At 39.0% G+C, this 21,083-nt stretch overlaps 2 protein-coding genes across 2 annotated transcripts in view; both read left to right on the top strand.

Moving 5' to 3' along the window:
• LOC109239851 (NAC domain-containing protein 19-like) overlaps positions 1-522 on the top strand; it is a 3,396-nt gene extending 2,874 nt beyond the window's left edge. The window contains exon 3 of the mRNA XM_019406444.1: positions 67-522. Coding sequence (XP_019261989.1) covers positions 67-522 — 456 coding nt within the window. The remainder of the gene's footprint in view (positions 1-66) is intronic.
• Positions 523-7,755: 7,233 nt separating this feature from the next.
• On the top strand, positions 7,756-10,634 carry LOC109239856. Its single transcript, XM_019406448.1, has 3 exons — positions 7,756-8,113; positions 9,453-10,322; positions 10,430-10,634. The coding sequence occupies exons 1-3, from the start codon at positions 8,101-8,103 to the stop codon at positions 10,462-10,464; spliced, it is 918 nt and encodes a 305-aa protein (XP_019261993.1). The 5' UTR covers positions 7,756-8,100; the 3' UTR covers positions 10,465-10,634.
• The last annotated feature ends 10,449 nt before the right edge of the window (positions 10,635-21,083 follow it).

Genomic DNA, 21,083 nt, shown 5'->3' with positions numbered 1-21,083 from the left:
ATATATCCTCGATGCATAATTATTAAAAAGAATGATATTTGTTTTTTTCCCTTGAACTGTGTGTAGTTGGACAAATATGTGTTGTGCGAGATCTATATAAACACTAAAGCTAAGAACGTCAATAAACGAAGCAAGAGAGAAAACGATAGTGAAGATTTGCCAACAGATGATGATGAGTCTATGAATTCTCCCAACAATGACAGCATTATTCAAGATACTGATTCGACAGAACTCAGTAGCTACAGTTCAATCTTGTCCGATATCAACATGTATCCTTATGAAGCAATAATGGAGCATGAAAATTCTATTGGTTTTACTCCTAATATCTTGGCATCAAGTAATTATGATCAACCCCCGATCCTGCGCGAACGCGAAATGCTCTATGCACGGGACTGTCCAAGTAATTATGATCAAATATCAAATTTTGGTGATGGCAATTTTCATGGCTTTCAGGGTTTTGATGAGCTTGGTGCAGTGATAAAACATTTGTTTCCAGAGATGAAAAATGAAAAGAGCATATAGTGTTACTTCTTTCTCTAGGCTGATTAACATACTTTTCGTAGCACATGTTATTAACTAATAGTGATAAAACATTAGTATTGGTATTCTTTTGCTTCGATTTCCTTAAAATCTTATTTCACTATTGTCACTATTTGCTGTTACTGTTTTCTTTTTCATCTTTTCTTGAACCGGGAGTCTATCGGATACAATCACTCTACCTTCGCAGGTTAAAGGTAAGGTCTACGTACATACTATCCTCCCTACTTGTGGGATTATAATGGATTTATTGTTGTTGTTTAAAAAAGTACTAGAACTTTAGCCACAATAAGGCCAAGAGTGGGGTATACTATTTTCTCTTCTTTCTTTTTTTTTTTGTTTTAGAAGGCTGCGTATAACAGATTTTTATGGTCCGATCCTTCTCCGGACTCTGCGAGTAGCAGGAACTTAGTGCACCAGACTGCTCTTTTTTTATTTTGAAAGTGAACTTCATACTCGTATGTCTAAAGTTTGCCTATTACTATTAATTTTTTACGATATGATTTTAGGTCTGAATTTCTCATTCCCAAAAAGCTAAGTGAATTTCAGACCCACAGAGCTGAAAGCTTAAACTACTACTGTTAATGTTATGCAATCAGATCTCAGGTCTGGAATCTCGTATCTGAAAAGTGAACTTCAGACTCAGAACTACTATGAATTTTGGCTACCAGTTGCTATATTATTTTGGGCTACATTTGCAAAACAAATTCTTGGCTAGAGAGGCGCAATTGGGTGTAAAGAGTTGTACATTTGTGTCATCTTTTTTATAATAGAAAGTTGATGGGCTTACAGTTTTTTTGCTGATGGGCCTTCCTCGGCCCAAGACATTGTTTCGGGCTCAAAACTTTAGTCTAATCTTGTACTTAAATGGGCCTCAAGCCCAAATATATTTTTTGATGCAATATACTTTCAATAATGTTGTTCACATATTTAATTTTGATGCTTTTCGTTTTGAAGAGTTAACCCAAAAATTCGTCCACCTAATCTCTTAAATTAAAAATAGCAGGCAAATGTGGAAAATATGTAATTCATGTATAATATATGTATAGTCGATGTATAATCTATGTATACCGACTAGAAAAGTAAAGAATGAATTTGGCCGGCTATTCGTGTGACAATCCCTTTAGTTTTTCTTTTTTCCTTTTTTGTTCATTTGGTGAATCCATTTACTAGTAAATATATAGCAATAAAAACAATAAAAAAATCTAGGATATTCTTCTCTATTTTGAAATAATGCTAGACTATAAAGTTTCTTGAGTAAACAACCTCACAACCCACAAGAAATTTAATGGCTTATATTAAAGAATAAGCTTAGCAAATCAAAAACTTAGCTATGCACTCAAATGTGAACTTTACCAATTTTAAATTCACATAGAAAAAGGAAAAAGCATTTGTGGAAAATTTCAACTATGTCAATTCCATCATAGTGAGAAAAATTGACCAAAAAAAAAGTTTTAATGGAAAAAGGTAGAAAACCAAATAGAACAGAGTGATTTTATTTTGTGTCTCACACTAGTTGTGTGATGCCTCTTTTTATCTCACATATTTGTGGACCCATATTTTACACATCTGGATCCACAAAATTCTGGGACCCACACAGTTGTGAGACAAAAAAGAGGCCACATACAACTGGTGTCAGTTGTGTGAGGCACAAAATAAAAAATTTCGTCTGGTAGAAAAAATAGGAGATTTTTTGTTCTTCTCCTTTTGGTTTTTTTAGGGGTGGGGACCCTAGCTAGGTTTGCTACATTGCATGATACAAGAGTCATGATTCATGTCTAATAAAGCGAGCTCAATCTCAATCAATACTAGATCCCACGGTCAAATCCCATTTGCTTTATGAGAAAACTCTTTAATTTTTTTGTTTGTGTTTTTCTTCTTTTTTTTTTTAAGTGAGGTGAGGTTGGAGGTTTTAAGTCGAGGTTCTATTGAAAATAGCTCTCTATCCCCACAATGTAATGGTAAAATCTGTACACATATTATCTTTGTCAGACCTCACACTATAAATTACATTGGATTGTTGTCAGACCTTATACTGTAAAATTACACTGGTAAAATCTGCACACATATTATCGGTCAATGAAGTGGTTAATATAATGAAAGGTCAGATTCCAAATCCGAGCAAAAATAACTGATACTAAGTGATTTCTTTTGATTTGTCTACGTTATCCGTTATTTGTGCTGATGGAAGATAGTAAATATTCGATAAAAAAGTTAAAGTATACACAAGTTGGTCCGAATACTACCGTTATTAAAAAAGGACAAAAGTGGCCACATATACCTTAACTACTGCACATGTTAATTGGTGGGAAGAATTGAGAGTGGAGTCATGTCTTTAGTCCTTTTTGTCTTTGAAAAAGTATAGTAAAAAGAGTGAGGGCAGGGTATAAAAACTTAGAACATGGGATTTGGTTGTTCTAGTCTATTGTTTGTTCTTGTGTAGTACAAACTTAGTAATCTTTTGTTACTTGTTGTTTCTCCTTAGTTTGTTGTGGGACATGAATATGAAATTGGATTAACATTTATCTCAAAAAATAGATTATAAGACTACTCCCTATTTAAAAAGAAATGGTTTACTATATCGTGACGTTAAGCAACTCATCTCATATTTGCCCTTGTTATTAATGGAACCTTATCGTGAAATCATTAGACTTCATGTGTCCAATGAAGTCCAAAATTAAGTGTTTAAGCAAAAAGTTCAGATTTATTCTTCAATATTTGATTATAATTTAAAATTACCATTATGTTGGAGTTTTATAAGGGGCCAAGGGAAAGATTAAATTTTTTTTAATCTATTTGTGATAGTAATATTAGACCAAAAATTTAACGACAGGTAAAATTAAGTAATTTCGGATAGTACATGAATAAATTTTACCTTTTTCTCTCTTAAAATGAAAAACCCAGACCCCACCTGGTGGGATTTTACTGGGTAGTTGTTGTTGTTGTCCCTTAAAATGAAAAGATGAATTGACATACCTTCGAATTGGTGCTCTTCTGATTAAAGTACAATAGCAATTTAATTATAAAAAATTAATCTACACATTAATCTAATACTTAATATCTTAGGAAACTTGTAAAATTGGATTAGCATATTGGTGCTGATCTTTAACCTAACAAGAGGGGCTAATTAATCAAAAGTTCCGGCGTTTAAAAGCTGAATGATTGAGTTGTAGTATTGACCAATGTTTTAAAAGGCGGGGCGTGAGGCGAGGCGTTTTACCTCTGACGAGGCGAGGCGTAAGTCCTGAGACATGGGGCGTAAGTCCCACGGATCTTTAAATTTTACTGATTTTTAAGATAGCTATAAAATAAAAAATAATTATAAAAATTACATTAATCAAAAATTATAACAATTAATCTATTTAAAAATATTTATAAATTATAACTCAACTATGAATAATACGAAAAGTATGACATATATCATAATATGCAAATTAGCTGCAATGTCGTTGCAACTCAAACATCAAAAGCAATGTATTCGATACGAAATCTTAATATGTATCTCCTAATTTGAAAGTATTTCGATATTATAATTGGGATATTTTTCTTAAAATGCTCCTTTTATTTAATATGCTTTCTATTGAAAGAGATTTATATAAAAATATAATTCATAATTTAAATATGATTCTCTAGCATCATTTTTTTAAGTTTCAACAAGTTAATAAGCGACACATATTTATCATACATAACATGATAACTAATTATTTGTAAATAGTTACTAGCTAATACCGAGCTATTAAAATAATAAGCATTGTCTTTGTAAACGTGAAAACAAATATTTTAGAAAAATAATTATTAAAAAATTATGGACTATTATATAGTAAAGACATAACAAAAGTTGATAAATAAATACCTTTTAAATGAAAGATTTATTAAAAATTAACTATCATAGCAGTCTTAGTGGATAACGTGCCATAATTTTTATTTTAATTATGACATAAAATACTCTCAACTTAATGATTTATGATTAAGAAAAATGTAATTTTGAATAGTAACTGATTTATTAAGCAAATTTGAGAATTTACAAGGTTAGTTGCATAGAATTGCATAAAGTTCTATTAGGCGAGCCTAGTACGCTAGGCGTAGGGCGTGTCCGGGGCGTAAGCCCCGATGGCCAAGGCGTAAGTCTCACGGAACTAAGCCCCACACATAAGTCCAGGGGCGTTTTACGAGTGCTCCGCCCCGGGGCGAGCCCCGGGCGAGTCCCAATTCTGCCTTTTAAAACAGAGGTATTGACTAATTTTTGTCTAACTTATATATACTTATATATAAGGAAAATGTATATAGTATTTAATTAATTAATATCCAAAGGGTATGCAATAAAAGCTGTTATGAAATGATTAAAGTCTGTTGACAATGATAAAAGAGATATCATCATTGTCATATGCAAAGTGCCAATTCCATGATTTCTGCAAATTTTCTGCTGAATGGATTTTAAATTCTTTTTCTTTTCTACTTTTTTTTTTCTTTCCAAACCTCATGATTATAAAAAGTTGCAAAACAAATGTGATATACTTTTTTTTTGTGTAACCATTCTGAGTTAGTACTCACTGGACTGACTGATTAATTCAGATTTGCGTCGTGTAAGACCTATTAAAGATAAAAATGTTTCGTATTATATATTTTTAATTTAAAATTAAAATCCGAAACTTTTTAATTAAGTGTAGAGGAATATACAGTGTTTATTTTACTTCATTTCTATTTTATTTTTTGTGAGAGAGGGGGGGACCCTGCTTGTCTGTGAGAATATTATTTATGTGTCCCACAAACCTCTTTTTCCTAATTTGTAGGTCCATACACATTGTGAAATAATTCAATTCACCTTCAAATTCAAATGTGTGAATGGAAATTCAGTCCTTCAATCATACATGTACAAAGTCATGGAAAAAAAAAACGATAGTGAAGAAGCCAAGAAATAATAACACCAGCAAGAAAAGTATGTGATTATCAAAAGTTTTTTACCAACAAAAGTTGTAGTGGAGTGATTAATACTCTTATATTCTTAACCAGCAATTTCAGGTTCGAGTCTTGGATATAAAATCGTCTTCGAAACAGAATATTTTACCTCCAAAATGGAATTCTCTGATAAAGTGAATTTAAATAGTCGGACCTCAATGTGAATTTCGAATACTTTGGTGGAAAACACATAGTAAAATAAATAAATAAATAAATAAGAAGACAAGCATTGAACTATCAATTACCACATCAGCTTTAGGTGTATCTACTTCAAGAATTATTGTACTGTCTCTGATCTATTCTGACCAACCGGCAAAGTGTCAATTAGAATTCCCCTTTCACAAACTCTTCCCCCCACCAATCCAACCCAGCCCCTACCCCTTGGAAATATTGAGGCCTCAATTGTTTTTTTTAAGATTAAGACGTATGAATCTGGATACACATCTAAATATCAAGATGTGTATTAAGATTAAGACATCTGAATCTAAATACACATCTGAATATATTTAGATGTGTATTAAGTTCTGAACAGAAATAATTAAGACTGTTTGATTTTTAACATCTGAATGTATCAAAATTTATCTTTATTTGAAAATTAATAAACGTAAAATTTAAATGAAATACTAACTAATCTAATATTTTATTAATAAAAATGTATAGTTTTTAAAAATATGATAGTTGTTGGTGGTGATGGCTAACGGGTGAATGCCAACTAGAGGCGATGGTTGGTGGTAGTTTTGGTTGATGATGATGGTTCATGCTAGTAGCTAGTAGTGATTGGTAGTGGTGGCGATTATGATTGAGGATGGTGGTGGTGGGTGGTGATAGTTAATAATATCGGGTGGTGGTAGTAGTTATGATTGAGGAAGGTGGTGGGTGGGTGGTGGTAGGTTATAATGATAGGCAGTGTCCGATGTGGTTGTTGATGGTGATGGGGTGGTCAGTTGTGGTAGTTGAGGCGGATGAGTGTTGATTGTGGGTCAGAATGATGGTGGTCGGAGTGGTGGGGATGGTCGATAATGGAGGCTATGATTGAGGATGATTGTGTCATGGTGGTAGTGGTGGTGGTTGGTGGTAGTGGTGGTTGAGTATGTTGGTGGTGGCGGCATGATGGTAGTTGATAATGGTAGGCGGTGGCGGCAATTAATAATGAATATGTGATAGCATCTTAATGAAATTAAGTCTCTGTTATAGATCTTAATCATACAGACCTATTCAGACCCATTAAGTGGTTGTGAAGTAAAAAAAAAACAAACACACGTAATGATTAAGATCTGAATAATTAAGATTCAGACTTTAAAAACAAATGCACTTAATGTCTGAGATCTGAATGATTAAGATTCAGACCTCCATTAAGTGCAAACAAATGAGGCCTGAATCTAATACAAGTACTATAGTCTATAGTAATACTAGCATATGATGTTTGAAAAATCTAAAAATGTTTAAAAAATCTGTATATCCATATTATGTTGGTTTGGTCCAAGTATTTCATACAATAGAGAATATTGTGCGCCCAGTGCACAAAAAGTATTTCGCGTTCACGCAATATTAGAGAAGGGTTGCATCCTGTATAGGTCAAAATCTGACCGTCAAATGGTTATTATTAAAGGAAACGATAAGAGGTCGGCCAAGCCATGGTCGTGCCCACGAGGCGTAATGGTGAAGAGTATCTCGGCTGCTGCCGAGATCAGGCCATCAAAAGGCTTACACGACATAACGTAACACATGGGCGGGTAAGGAAGGAGTACGGCCATGAGAGGGCACGCTGGCTAAGAACCATTGGGTAAAAGGGGAAATTGACTATATATGTAAGGAAGGCCAAGCAAAAGAAAGGGGGAGACTAGAAAAAAAAAAGGAAGAAAGACAGAGAAGACAGAGAAGAGATCTCCAGGGGCAAGAAGAAGAAGCTCACGTTCTGGATTGCAAACCTGTGCAATCCCCTTCGTTAATCAACAAAGCTAGATCTCGTAGTCATCAACAAGAATCATACTTTATCCTCTTTATTTCTACAAATACGAAACAATATGTTAAAGTTGTAAGCTTATCATTTACTTTTAGTATCTTCCATTCAATCTGAGATTTGTTATATAAATTCAATCCTTTGGATTTCAACGCTCATGGTGCTTAGATCTAGAGTAGATTATATTTGTCTAAGATTTACTCTCTTTTCATCATTAATTGGTTTAATCAAAGGAGCTTAACACTTTTTGATCAAACAATTTGGCGTCGTCTGTGGGGATTTCTTAGCCAAATTTTTTAGTTTCCTTTAGATCTAGAACCAGTCAAGTATTACTTGTTGGAATTTGGACTTACGTTAATTGGTTATAGCCTGAAAGGATAGTGACGTGGCCCAAGTGGTGGATAAATAAAAGGCCTAATATTAAATATTGTGTGTGGATAAGTGAGGCCCAATAACTATTGGCCTGTGATGGGTAGACACTCTTTATAAATAGAGGCCAACCCCCCTTTCCCTAGCTATCAAGAAAACCGTAGCGTATTCTGCCTCTTGAATACGTGGTAAAGGTAGACGTCCCATCAGTCAAGTTCTTCGGGCTGTGAGAGCGCGTAGCTAGTGGATTGTGGAAGTTGGTCTCACGCTTAATCGTCATGGAGTTTAACGGTACGCTTCTTTAGACTCTGACTCTAGATTGATTGTGTAATTGTGTCTTAATCTCTGCTATGGCTACGAATTAATTATATTACAGTTGGTATCAGAGCCACCATAATCAGGGAGGGATTAAGATCAATGAATTAATCTTGAGTTTCCTAGTACATAGTCTGTTATCCATTTTCAGACGAGGGTGGAAAAAGTTATGAATATCTAGTGTGAATTAGACAACTGCTCCAGCTTGACTATTTAAAGAAAAAAAAAAGATCTTGTACATTCTGATCTTTTCAACAACGGCAGAAATGATAACTGTGTAAAGCAGGAGTTAATGCACTAGGTTCCTTTTGTTGAAAATCTGTCTTATAAAAAAATAAAAATAAAAGGAAGGCTTAAATCGCTGTTTTTGGTTTGTGGATTACGGCGACGGCGCGTCGTTTGAGTTTTCCGCTAGCGATTGGCTCGTGTTAGATGTATTTGTTTGAATCAGTTTATGCTTCTTTTCTTTTTACTGATCATGCCTTCTTAGTTAGTTTATTTTAATAAATTAATATAATCCACATACAACTTGGAAATTAAGTGGTGTGGCATTATTGTGAAACTAGTTTTGCTAGGAAGCAGTGAACCTTTATGTTCAAAGAGCTAATGGACGTTGTTGGTTTGGTGTCAAATTTGTCTAGTTGGTTTAATGCTTGACGTAATTACAGTATTGAGCTTCTAGCGATATTATTATTACTTTAGTCAGATTCAAAATTAATATAAGAAGTAAACTGAAAGGTTTAAATTATATGGGTGTTTCATCGCATGTATTAACATGTATAACTAAGAAACTGTGATAATAAATAGTGTCACCAAAGTGGTCTATTTATTTGGAGTCACTGAAAAGTTTTTAATATTATATACATGTGAGATCATTTAATACATGGACTGAGAGTAATGACTAGTAGATAGTTTCCACCAAAGTGGTCTGCTTATTTGAGTCATTGAAAATTCTCAATCCACCATGTCTAAATTGTCCTTTACAAGTGTACATTAGTGTTGGAGGTTTACCTTTTGATACTAGTGACGCTAAATTAATGCTAAGGATAAGTTGTTGTAAGAGGAGGCTTTGTGTCTCTTACCTAAAGGAAGGACACAATGTATGCTTTGTACTCTTGGATAATAAAGGGGAGGTTTGTATCTCTTGCCTAAAGGTGAGGATGCAATTAATGCCTTGGACTTCTTATTTTTCTTTAAAAGGGGAGACAATTGCATCTTCTACCCAAAGGAGGGGTGCAATGGATGTCTTTGACTCTTTTGATTTATATATTCCTGCCCATAATTTTATCTAATTTTGTGTTGTTTGCTTATACAGTTGTTAACAACATGACTACTCAGTTGAATTCCATTGAAACTCTAACTAGTAGCAACTACAAGAAGTGGAAACAAGATGTTGAAATAGTGTTAGGCCTGATGGACCTGGACTTTGCATTTGAACAGAAACCCGCTGAACCCACAACTACTAGCACTGCTGATGAAAAGGCAAAGTATGAGAAATGGATGAAGGCTAACAAATTGAGTCTTACGATCATGAAGAGATCTATTTCCTATCACATAAAAGGTGCAATTAAGGATAATGGGAATGCAAAAGATTTCTTGAGTGCCATTGGACAGAAATTCCTAGAATCTGATAAAGCTGAGATAGGTAGCCTGATTGATTCCCTGTCTACCATAAAGTATGACCTTGTAGGTAGTGTCCGTGATCATATTATGAAATTGGTTAACATTGCTACCAAACTGAACAATTTAGGTGTAACCATTACTGATGATTTTCTTGTTCGCCAATCTCTAAGGTCCCTTCCTGAGCAGTTTAACCAACTTAAGACAACCTATAATGCACAAAAAGATAAGTGGAGTGTTGATGAGCTTATTACTGTTTGTGTGGTAGAGGAAGGGAGGATCCAAAAGGAGAAAGTTGAGGGTGTAGTGAACTTTGTTAGTTCGTCTAGATCAGCTGATTATCCCTCTTATAAAAGAAAAGGTGGACTCAAATTTTACAAAAAGAAACATGGTCATCTTCATCATCCAGGTGGTAATAGTGGTCATACTAATAAGCCTGGTGTTAACCAAAGTCAGTCTCATAATTCTCTTGGTCCTCAAGCTGTAATTAAGAAAGAAATCAAGTGCTGGGATTGCAAACAAGTAAGTCATAAGAAAGCTGGCTTTCCTCTGAAAAAGAAATCAGGTAATCTTTTGGCTTTTGTTTGCTTTGAAACTAGTCTTGTTCATGTTCCTTTAAATTCCTAGTGGTTGGATAGTGGTGCAACTGTTCATGTAACCAATGACTTGCAGGACCTAGTAAGCAAACGGAAGCCAAAAGAGGATGAAGTTAGTGTTGTTGTGGGCAATGGACTCAAAGCAAAAGTAGAATTTATAGGGATATCTATTTTACCTTTTAAGAATAATTCTAGTATTCGTTTAGAAAATACTGTTTTTGTACCGTCTATGAGACGGAAATTAGTTTCGGTTTTCCTTTTGGACAAAGCTGGTTATTCATTTCAACAAAATAATGGTATTATTAAAATTTCCTATGATTCACGTGTTGTTGCTGATGCTTTTTTAAGTGATGGTCTATATCGCTTGAATATATTGAATGAAACTTTTTCTGCAATGCATGTTGAAAATATTTCCCACAAAAGGTCTGCTATGAGTAAAACATCTTACCTATTATAGCATATGCGTCTTGGCCATATTTCTAAAGAAAGAATTGAATGATTGGTAAACGAAAATATTTTACCTGTTCTTGATCCAAAAGATTTTAAAACTTGTGTGGATTGTGTTAAGGGCAAAATGACCAAGGTTAAGAGAAAGGGTTCCACTAGGAGCTCCGAACTCTTGGAAATAGTTCATACTAATATTAGTGGACCTTATGTACCTACTTTGACCAATCATAAGTATTTTATTACCTTTATTGATGATTTTTCAAGGTACTGTTATATATATCTTTTAAAAGAAAAATCTGAAGCACTTGATAAGTTTAAAATTTACAAGACTGAAGTTGAAAAACAGCTTGGGAAGTCCATTAAGATAGTTAGGTCTGACCGTGGTGGTGAGTACAATGGAAAATATGATGAGTCTGGTCAATGTATGGGGCCTTTTGCTTTATTTTTGCAAGAATGTGGGATAGTAGCACAATATACCATGCCAGGTACTCCTGAGCAGAATGGTGTGGCCGAAAGACGAAATCGTACTCTCATGGAATTGGTGAGAAGTATGATGTCAAGAACTAGCCTACCTGAGTCTCTTTGGGGTGAAGCCTTAAAAACAGCTAGCTATATCCTGAATAGAGTTCCTACAAAATCTGTCTTGAAAACTCCCTTTGAACTATGGACAACCCGAAAACCTAGCTTGAACCATTTTCACATTTGGGGATGTCCAGCTGAAGTTCGTATTCATTCACCCAAAGAAAAGAAAATTGATCCTAAAACTACCAGTTGTTTCTTTATAGGCTATCCTGATCACTCTAAAGGTTTTAGGTTTTTCTGTCCTGGGCGTGGCACTAGAATCGTTGAGTCTATTAATGCGAAATTTCTCGAGCATGATGTTTGTGATTGTGATTGTTCATGTGGTAAGGAAACTGTATTGAAAGAGAATGAAGTCATTGTCCCAGTACCTGTTATACATGAAAAGGTGGTAAACCAACCTATTCATGAGGGGGAGAATCAAGGGAACAATGACGTAGATCCCATAGTTCCTGAACAAAATGTACACAATGAACCACTCCGCAGGTCACAAAGAGAAAGAAGGTCTGCCATCTCTGATGATTTTATCGTGTATGTGACTGAAAATCTTAGTGATACTGGAGAGCTGACTGATCCTTTATCATATGTTCAAGTTATTTCCTCTCCATTTGTGATAAATGGCGTGAGGCAATGAAAGATGAAATGTGGTCCATGGAACACAATGGAGTGTGGGAGATAGTTGAATTGCCCGAAGGTTTTAGACCTATTGGTTGCAAATAGGTGTTTAAAACTAAAAGAGACTCTAAGGGAAACATAGACCGTTATAAAGCAAGGTTGGTTGCTAAGGGTTACACTCAGAAAGAAGGTATTGATTATAAAGAAACATTTTCTCCTGTTTCATCCAAAGATGCATTTAGAATTGTGATGGCTCTTGTGGCTCATTTTGATTTAGAATTGCACCAGATGGATGTTAAAACTGCTTTCCTGAATGGGAGTCTACTTGAAGAAGTTTACATGGTTCAACCTGAAGGGTTTAAAGAAGCTGGTAAAGAACATCTAGTGTGCAAGCTTAACAAATTCATATATGGGCTTAAACAAGCCTCCAGACAGTGGTACTTGAAATTTGATGAAATTATTACAAAATTTGGATTTGTGGATAATAAGCTTGATGAATGTGTTTATCTCAAAATAGATAATGGCAATTTTATTATTATGGTTCTCCATGTTGATGAAATTTTGCTTGCCACAAAAGATTTGCGTTTGATGAATGAGACCAAACAATTTTTGTCTAGGTCTTTTGATATGAAAGATCTTGGTGAAGCCTCTTTTATTTTTGGGATAGAAATTAAAAGAGATAGGTCACGTGGTTTATTGGGTTTATCACAGCGTTCCTACATTGAGAGTGTTCTTAAAACTTTCAATATGCAAGACTGTAGACCCGGTATTGCACCTGTTGTAAAAGGAGACAAACTTAGCAAGGATCAATGTCCTAAAAATGAAGTTGAAATGAGAACTATGAAAGATGTGCCATATGCAAGTATTGTGATGAGATATCTACAACGCACCAAAGACTTCATGCTAGTATACAAAAAGGTTGATGATCTGGATCTTCTAGTATATTCAGATTCTGATTTTGCAGGTTGTCAAGACACTATGAAATCAACTTCTGGGTATATTTTTATGTTGGGTGGAGGTGCTATTTCTTGGAAAAGTGAGAAGCAAAGTATCACTGCTACATCTACAATGGAAGCTGAGTTTATTGCTTGTTTTGAGACTGCTTCACATGCTGTCTGGATGAAGAATTTTCTTACTAAATTGCAAATTGTGGATTTTATATCTAAGCCGGTGACTATTTTCTGTGACAATAGTGCAGCTGTGTTCTTCTCCAAGAATAACAAGAGAACAAGAGGCTCTAAGCATGTTAGCCTTAAGTTTCTTAAGGTTAGAGACATGGTAAAAGAAGGTGATATATGTATTGAGCATATTAGCATAGAATCTATGTTGGCTGATCCTTTGACTAAAGGTCTTAGGCCTGTAGTGTTTAATGAACATGCTAAAAATATGGGTATTTTAGAGTCTTTTGATGTGCTTTAGTCAGTGGGAGTTACTTTGTAATTGCTGATTGAGATATTGCTTTTGATAAATTCTATTTTTATGCAAGCTTGTGTTATTTGATATCTGTTATGCTTATGACTAACATGATAATTTATTTATTTTTATTTCCAATTGGACATTGCATAAACTCATGATATCTTTGAGTTTTGCTACTTGTTGCCTTGATTATCCCGGGTAAGGCACAAGGGAATCCTCCTGAGGTGATATGATTAAGTGTCACTTGGAGGCTCCTGAGGTGATACGGTTATAATATCACTTGGAGGATTATTTCTTTCTAAGAGGTGTGAATCTATTCACCTTGATTAGAAAGATAAAATGCTTAGCACACATGTTTGATCCATGTTGATGGAAATTCTAGCATATGTGGTCGTAGATAGAATTCATACCTTAAAATGGTGCGATGCCTGCTACGATTCATTGTTAGTCTTTTCTATTGAGACTGAATGGATTGTTATATGGGTCGTTCTATCCTTGGCTATGTGAGTAGTGTGGACACCGTAGAGTCTAAACTCCTTTTTCAAAATGATTTTCTTAAAAACTCAAATATTTAAAATTGTTTTCTTGTCCTCAATTAACGTTGGCGTCCAAGTGGGAGAATGTTGGAATTTGGACTTACGTTAATTGGTTATAGCCTGAAAGGATAGTGACGTGGCCCAAGTGGTGGATAAATAAAAGGCCTAATATTAAATATTGTGTGTGGATAAGTGAGGCCCAATAACTATTGGCCTGTGATGGGTAGGCACTCTTTATAAATAGAGGCCAACCCCCCTTTCCCTAGCTATCAAGAAAACCCTAGCGTATTCTGCCTCTTGAATACGTGGTAAAGATAGACGTCCCATCAGTCAATTTCTTCGGGCTGTGAGAGCGCGTAGCTAGTGGATTGTGGAAGTTGGTCTCAGGCTTAATCGCCGTTTGTTGTCCCTGCTGAATCCATGGAGTTTAACGGTACGCTTCTTTAGACTCTGACTCTAGATTGATTGTGTAATTGTGTCTTAATCTCTGCTATGGCTACGAATTAATTATCTTACATTACTTCCAGGTTGTTACAATCTCACCACTTCGGGGACAACGCCTACTTGAAAAGAATGGTGGATAAGTTCTTGAAATAACCGTATCAATCTAGGTTAGATCCCTACACAATAAAAACCATGACCGATGTCTATACGAGGGGTTTAAGCAGAACCACGGTCACTATGTACTTGGCATGACCGAGATCCCACGCAATGTATTCATTTTGTATAACGACCGGTACTTCTACCCCTAGGGAAGGGATGATAACCTACTGCATGACCCTATGGAAGATCAGGCATACCCCGCATTATTCTCGTATCGCTCATGCTAGATATATAAACAAAGCAGGACATGTTTCCCTTATTACGTACGCATATCGAAAATATTGGGACTCAGCCTCGATGTCCCAATGGGTGAGGTAAGCCCAGCTCGCAAGAAGTCTAGACACAGTAAATGGCGAAGCTAAATGCGGCTGCCAATCAAAAACCACTATTCGAGCACTAGGTGGAGCGAGTGACCCTACAACACCGCTCCCCCTTTCACCGGCTTGTCAGGCCGAGGTAACAGACAATTTCATTTTTGTTTATCTTCACTTTTTTGATTGGTTCAAAACAGGAATGCGAGCATTCGCATGGGTATGCAAGCAAGGGACCCACGCAACCAAAATGCCCCCGAAAATGGTTCCGTAGCATACCACCTCGCAAGAAATGACCGAGCAAAGCCCCCTAAACCACAGCATATCACAAATGACATAAATGGCTCGGTACAGAACAACTATAAAAAAAAGCACAACAACAATCTCCAGTAAAAGCAAAGTCAAACAAACTGGGACTCGCCCATAAAACATGTAACATTCTCCAATGAAAGCAAAACTGAGCGAACTGGGACTCACCCAGAAAACGCACAATATTCTCCAAATGAAAGCGAAATTAAGCGAACGATTGCCTCGACGCACGCATACACAACATGGCGACGAGTAATGTCCCCCAACTAAAACAAAGCAACTGGTTATAATTTCGACCTTGCTCGAAATAACACCCCTACGGCCATCGGCCTTCGCCAAGAGAGAAGTTCGACCTCGCTCGAACTCACAACGGGTTATAGTTTCGACCTTGCTCGAAATAACACCCCTACGGCCATCGGCCTTCACCAAGAGAGAAGTTCGACCTCGCTCGAACTCACAACGGGTTATAATTTTGACCTTGCTCGAAATAACACCCCTACGGCCATCGGCCTTCGCCAAGAGAGTAGTTCGACCTCGCTCGAACTCACAACAGGTTATAATTTCGACCTTGCTCGAAATAACACCCCTACGGCCATCGGCCTTCGCCAAGAGAGAAGTTCGACCTCGCTCGAACTCACAACTGGTTATAATTTCGACCTTGCTCGAAATAACACCCCTACGGCCATGTTCCTTAAACAAGAGAGAAGTTCGACCTCGCTCGAACTCACAATGGGTTACAATTTTGACCTTGCTCGAAATAACACCCCTACGGCCATCGGCCTTCGCCAAGAGAGAAGTTCGACCTCGCTCGAACTCACAACGGGTTATAATTTCGACCTTGCTCGAAATAACATCCCTACGGCCATCGACCTTCACCAAGAGAGAAGTTTGTCCTCGCTCGAACTCACAACGCGTTATAATTTTGACCTTGGTCGAAATAACACCCCTACGGCCATTGGCCTTCGCCAAGAGAGAAGTTTGACCTCGCTCGAACTCACAATGGGTTATAATTTCGACCTTGCTCGAAATAACACCCCTGCGGCCATCGGCCTTCGCAAGAGAGAAGTTCGACCACGCTCGAACTCACAACGGATTATATTTTTGACCTTGCTCGAAATAACACCCCTATGGCCATCGGCCTTCGCCAAGAGAGAAGTTCGACCTCGCTCGAACTCACAACGGGTTATAATTTTGACCTTGCTCGAAATAACACCCCTACGGCCATAGGCCTTCGCCAAGAGAGAAGTTCAACCTCGCTCGAACTCACAACGGGTTATAACTTCGACCTTGGTCGAAATAACACCCCTAGGTCCATCGGCCTTCGCCAAGAGAAAAGTTCGACCTCGTTCGAATTCAGTACGGCCTACAATTTCGCTCTTACTCGAAACAATACCCCTATGGCCATCGGCCATCGCTTCATGAAAGGAGGGTCCGTCCTTGGTCGAACTCTCAATGGGTCATAGTTTTGACCTCTTTCGAATGTATGTCAATAATTGACTCCGCCCAAGATGGCGATTCCAAGTTCGGCCTTGCTCGAATATACATGGAAAAATTGACCACCTAAATTAGTAGGTCAGAATTCATTCCCGCTCGAGTATACAAGTCGGAATTAACTTCGCCAAGGATGGCGAGTCTTAATTCGACCTCGTCCGAATTAAGGTTGATTCCGCGTAAGTTGGCAAATTAGAAGCCGGTCTCGCCCAATCCCATAAGTTTGAATTCACAATCAAAAGAGTCAGGGACTCATCGCGGTGAAAATAAAAAAGATACACAGATGAAGAAGAAACAATTGTTTTATTCAAATGTACATGCGCGACAGCCGCCACTTACAAAGGGCCGAAACGGGCCCTTGGGAAAAGATTAAAATGAACAACGAAAGAACAAAATAAAAACTAAGTACATAGGATGCAACAAAAGCTTCACTCCGCATCGTCCCCACCTCCGTTCTCCCCATCATCATCATCATCAGAAGGGAGCTCGTCCTCGTTCTCAATGCCCTCCCAAGCTTCCGGAGTAGCAGGGTCATATCCACAGGCGGTGTGAGCCGCGCGTGCCTTTGCCCGAGCATCTTCAAAGGTGGCCTCTGGGATAGTCCCTTCCTCCCACAAACCCTTATAAATATCTCGCTGAGCCTCGGCGTGGACCCATAGCTCATATAGGCGGCGTGGGACCGCGGAGGAGGCAGACTCGATCTGGGCCAACAGTTGTTCCTTCTCGGCCTCAAGTGCCACAACCCGATCTCCTAGGCTCGAAGCCTCTCAGCCGATTTCACCAATACGCTCCTCGAGCCGTGCCTCTCTCACGTGGCTGTAGCTCTCTCAGACTCCTGCTCAGATTGAAGGACGCGGATGGTATCTTCCAACACCGCCGCCCTCGCCAAAGCCGAGGACCGAGCCTCCTCGGCACTCTCCATTTCGGCCACTTTCTTCTCCAGCTCGGCCAACTTCCCCATTTATTCTGCACTCAAAGCTTCAACTCTGGTAGCATTCTGCTCAAGTTTGGCTTGCAGAGACAACACCTTCGCTTGAATATCCTTGCATTCTGCGGCAACCCCCTTGCCCGCCTCGAGTTCCTCGTCTTTGGCACAGAGCAGTTCTTCGAGCTCACTGGATCTTCAGATGGACTGCATCAGTTCCTGATCCCTTTTCTCCAACTCTTCCTTGACAGATTGGGTGCCAGTACCCACCCTGAGCCGCTCGTGCATCTCGCGGCATTTGTTGCGATACCGCCGATACTTCTTAAGCATCTTCAGAAAAATCGCGGCCCGAGTCTTGGCCCTACGAGCACTCTCGATCTCCAGCATACAAGACTGAAAACAAAGAGAAGAGACAAGTCGGTAGAAACCAAGGTCACAAAGCAAAAATAATAATATCAACAAATAAGGGGACTTACCTTTAGACCCATCGCGGCCACGCCGCTTGACAACTCGGCGTCACTGACATCCTGAAGAGCTCCGCTTTTTGCGGCAAAGCATAGAAGGTCGAATTGCGGCACAGAATCTACCGTGTGCTGCAGAAGGTTGAGGTCCAATGGAATTTCTAATATTCGGGAGGGACCTCTCGCTCTCATCACAATTCGGGTAAAGCCCTCCTCGAATAGCCTAACGTCATCACGATCGATGTCAGATTCAGACTTGTAATTATCAACCATGACGCCTTTTCCCCTCTTTTCGGCCGAGGAAGAAGTACGGTTCGGCTGGGATGTCGAAGGGCCGTCAGGGACAACAACGGCAACCTCGGGAATCCGTCTATCCGCCACACCAACATGTTGACCGCTCACAATAGGTATAGCCTCTATGGCCGGGTTGGTCCCACCGCCGAGGCAAGGTCACCCCTCGAAGATGTTTCGGCCTGAGGAGCCACTTCCAATACCACCCGTTGTCTCTTCGACGGGGCCTCGCTACTACCGGCGCGAGAAGATTCGCCCGTCAAACGGACAACAGGAATCGACATTTCTAGCCAAGGAGTAGTCTCCGAATGCACGGCTTCAATCGCAGGCGCAAATTGAGCGCTAGCTCTCGACGCAGGTCGGGCAGCGGCCCTTGGCGCAGGTCGGGCCAGGGACACCGGCTGAAAGAATACAAGCGGAGGAGCCCTCGTCCTTAGCACCCTCCCTGGCGACAAAAAAAAGACGATTATATAACGACAAGGCCAAACCGTGAGGCAAAGTATAAAGAAAAACTACAACGGGTCGACTCACCAGTGAGAGGCTTGCGCCCATATTTCTCATGGAAGGATGCCCACTCACGAATCCCCATTGTATGGGGAAGAATCGCGCCCACCCACTCACAGATATCGTCAACTAGCGGGGGAGGTAGTCTCTTGGCTGTAAAAGCAAAAACAAGTCCTTAGCAATATCATCTAAAGGGGAACGATCGAAGGCCGCCGTAAGAGGAATCACAAAATAAACAGAAGGAAACTTACGAGCAAAGTTCCACGTCTCTAGAAACATGCCGAATCCGCCACAAGATGCTCTGTCCACACATAGAAGTAGCTCGCCCAGAAGCGGCGATTAGCCTTATTGTCCATCTTTACCACCAAACTCTTTATTCCTCGATGGCGCATGGATCATTGTACCCTGAAGAAAATGAGGGTCAAAGATGTGAAGCATGTGCCCCAAAGAAATTCCTCGTCCGGAAAGCTCCGCGTACACTATAAGCATGAGGAAGTGTTTGTACGCGTACGGAGACAGCTGAACCGGGCACACTTCGTAGAAGCGGCAGAAGTCTACCACTAGAGAGGGGAGAGGAAGCGTGCACCCGATAACAAAGGGGTACACGTAAAATGCACGGTACCCCGGGCGATGCAAATGTACAATATCTTTCCCCGCCGCTGGTATCATTTCGATGTGAGTTGGGATTCCCCAGTTGGCCTTGAGCGAGTAATCGCCGCTTCATACATGGTGGAAGGGACAGTTTCCAGTTCGTCTCCCGCAGGGCTGTTAAAGTGAGTCCTTAATTTCCCCGGACGGGGTAGTATCTCATCCAGTGTCGGAAATCCCTCGTTTTCTGCCACCTCCATCCCCTCTTCAAGAAGGGGTACATCATTTTCCGGCACCGGAGCTTCGACGAATCTATCGGTCTAGGAAGAAGTACCAGCCATTTGTCTGTCTTGATCGAAAAAAACAAGAGCGGCGAAGGAATAGAGAGGATGGTCACGTCAAATTCTGACGAAAGCAGAAGTATGAAATATTGAGGAAGGTGGAAGTTTGTAAAATTCTCTCAAGTAAATTGAAAAGCATAACAATCAAATGGTGGATTCCCCCTATTTATAAGAACACAAATGTCCTGAGTGGGAAACCCGAGAGCCGCCAATCAGAAAAACTGAAAGGGCACAGGAAACGATACGGTACCTGGGAAACGTGCGCCATAATGATGCATAACAGGCATTCATGGTACCCTAAATCGACGAAACGATCCATCTCCGAACTAAAGCAACGGTTCGGTAAGGTCCTTGAAGCATCACATCACCGCCTAGCCGTAAGGACCCCGTCCTCGCATAATGTTCAGATTTCTCCTAATTCTAGAATCGACAGGATCCGCCCATTGAGCTCGCCAAAAGACGACCCCAACGGGCGGAGGGATTAACTGTATAGCTCAAAAATCTGACCATCAAATGGTTATTATTAAAGAAAACGGTAGGAGGTCGGCCAAGCTATGGTCGTGCCCACGAGGCGTAATGGAGAAGAGTATCTCGGCTGCTGCCAAGATCAGGCCATCAAAAGGCTTACGCGGCATAACGTAACACATGGGCGGGTAAGGAAGGAGTACGACCATGAGAGGGCACGCTGGTTAAGAACCATTGGGTAAAAAGGAAAAATGACACTATATATAAGGAAGGCCAAGCAGAAGAAGGGGGGGGGGGGGACTAGAAAAAAAGGAAGAAAGACAGAGAAGACATAGAAGAGATCTCCAGGGGCAAGAAGAAGAACAAGAAGAAGAAGAAAGAAGAAGAAGAAGCTCACGTTCTGGATTGCAAACCTGTGCAATCCCCTTCGTTAAATCAACAAAGCTAGATCTCGTAGTCATCAACAAGAATCATCCTTTATCCTCTTTATTTCTACAAATACGAAACGATATGTTAAAGTTGTAAGCTTATCATTTACTTTTAATGTCTTCCATTCACTCTGAGATCTGTTATATAAATTCAATCCCTTGGATTTCAACACTCATGGTGCTTAGATCTAGATTAGGTTATATTTGTCTAAGATTTACCCTCTTTTCATTATTAATTGGTTTAATCAAAGGAGCTTTACACTTTTTGGTCACATCCCATATGATTATGATGTAGGCAACCTACCCTGATGCAATACATAAAGTGTTCATATAGACACTTTAGTGGGCCGCACCCCGCTACAGAATGAAATACAAATAATGAAATTGGTCCGCATTAATGAAATATAGGCCAAATACACA

This window comes from Nicotiana attenuata, unplaced genomic scaffold (assembly GCF_001879085.1).
Source record: "Nicotiana attenuata strain UT unplaced genomic scaffold, NIATTr2, whole genome shotgun sequence".
Taxonomy (NCBI): Eukaryota; Viridiplantae; Streptophyta; class Magnoliopsida; order Solanales; family Solanaceae; genus Nicotiana; species Nicotiana attenuata.
This window is presented reverse-complemented; position numbering and strand designations above follow the sequence as displayed.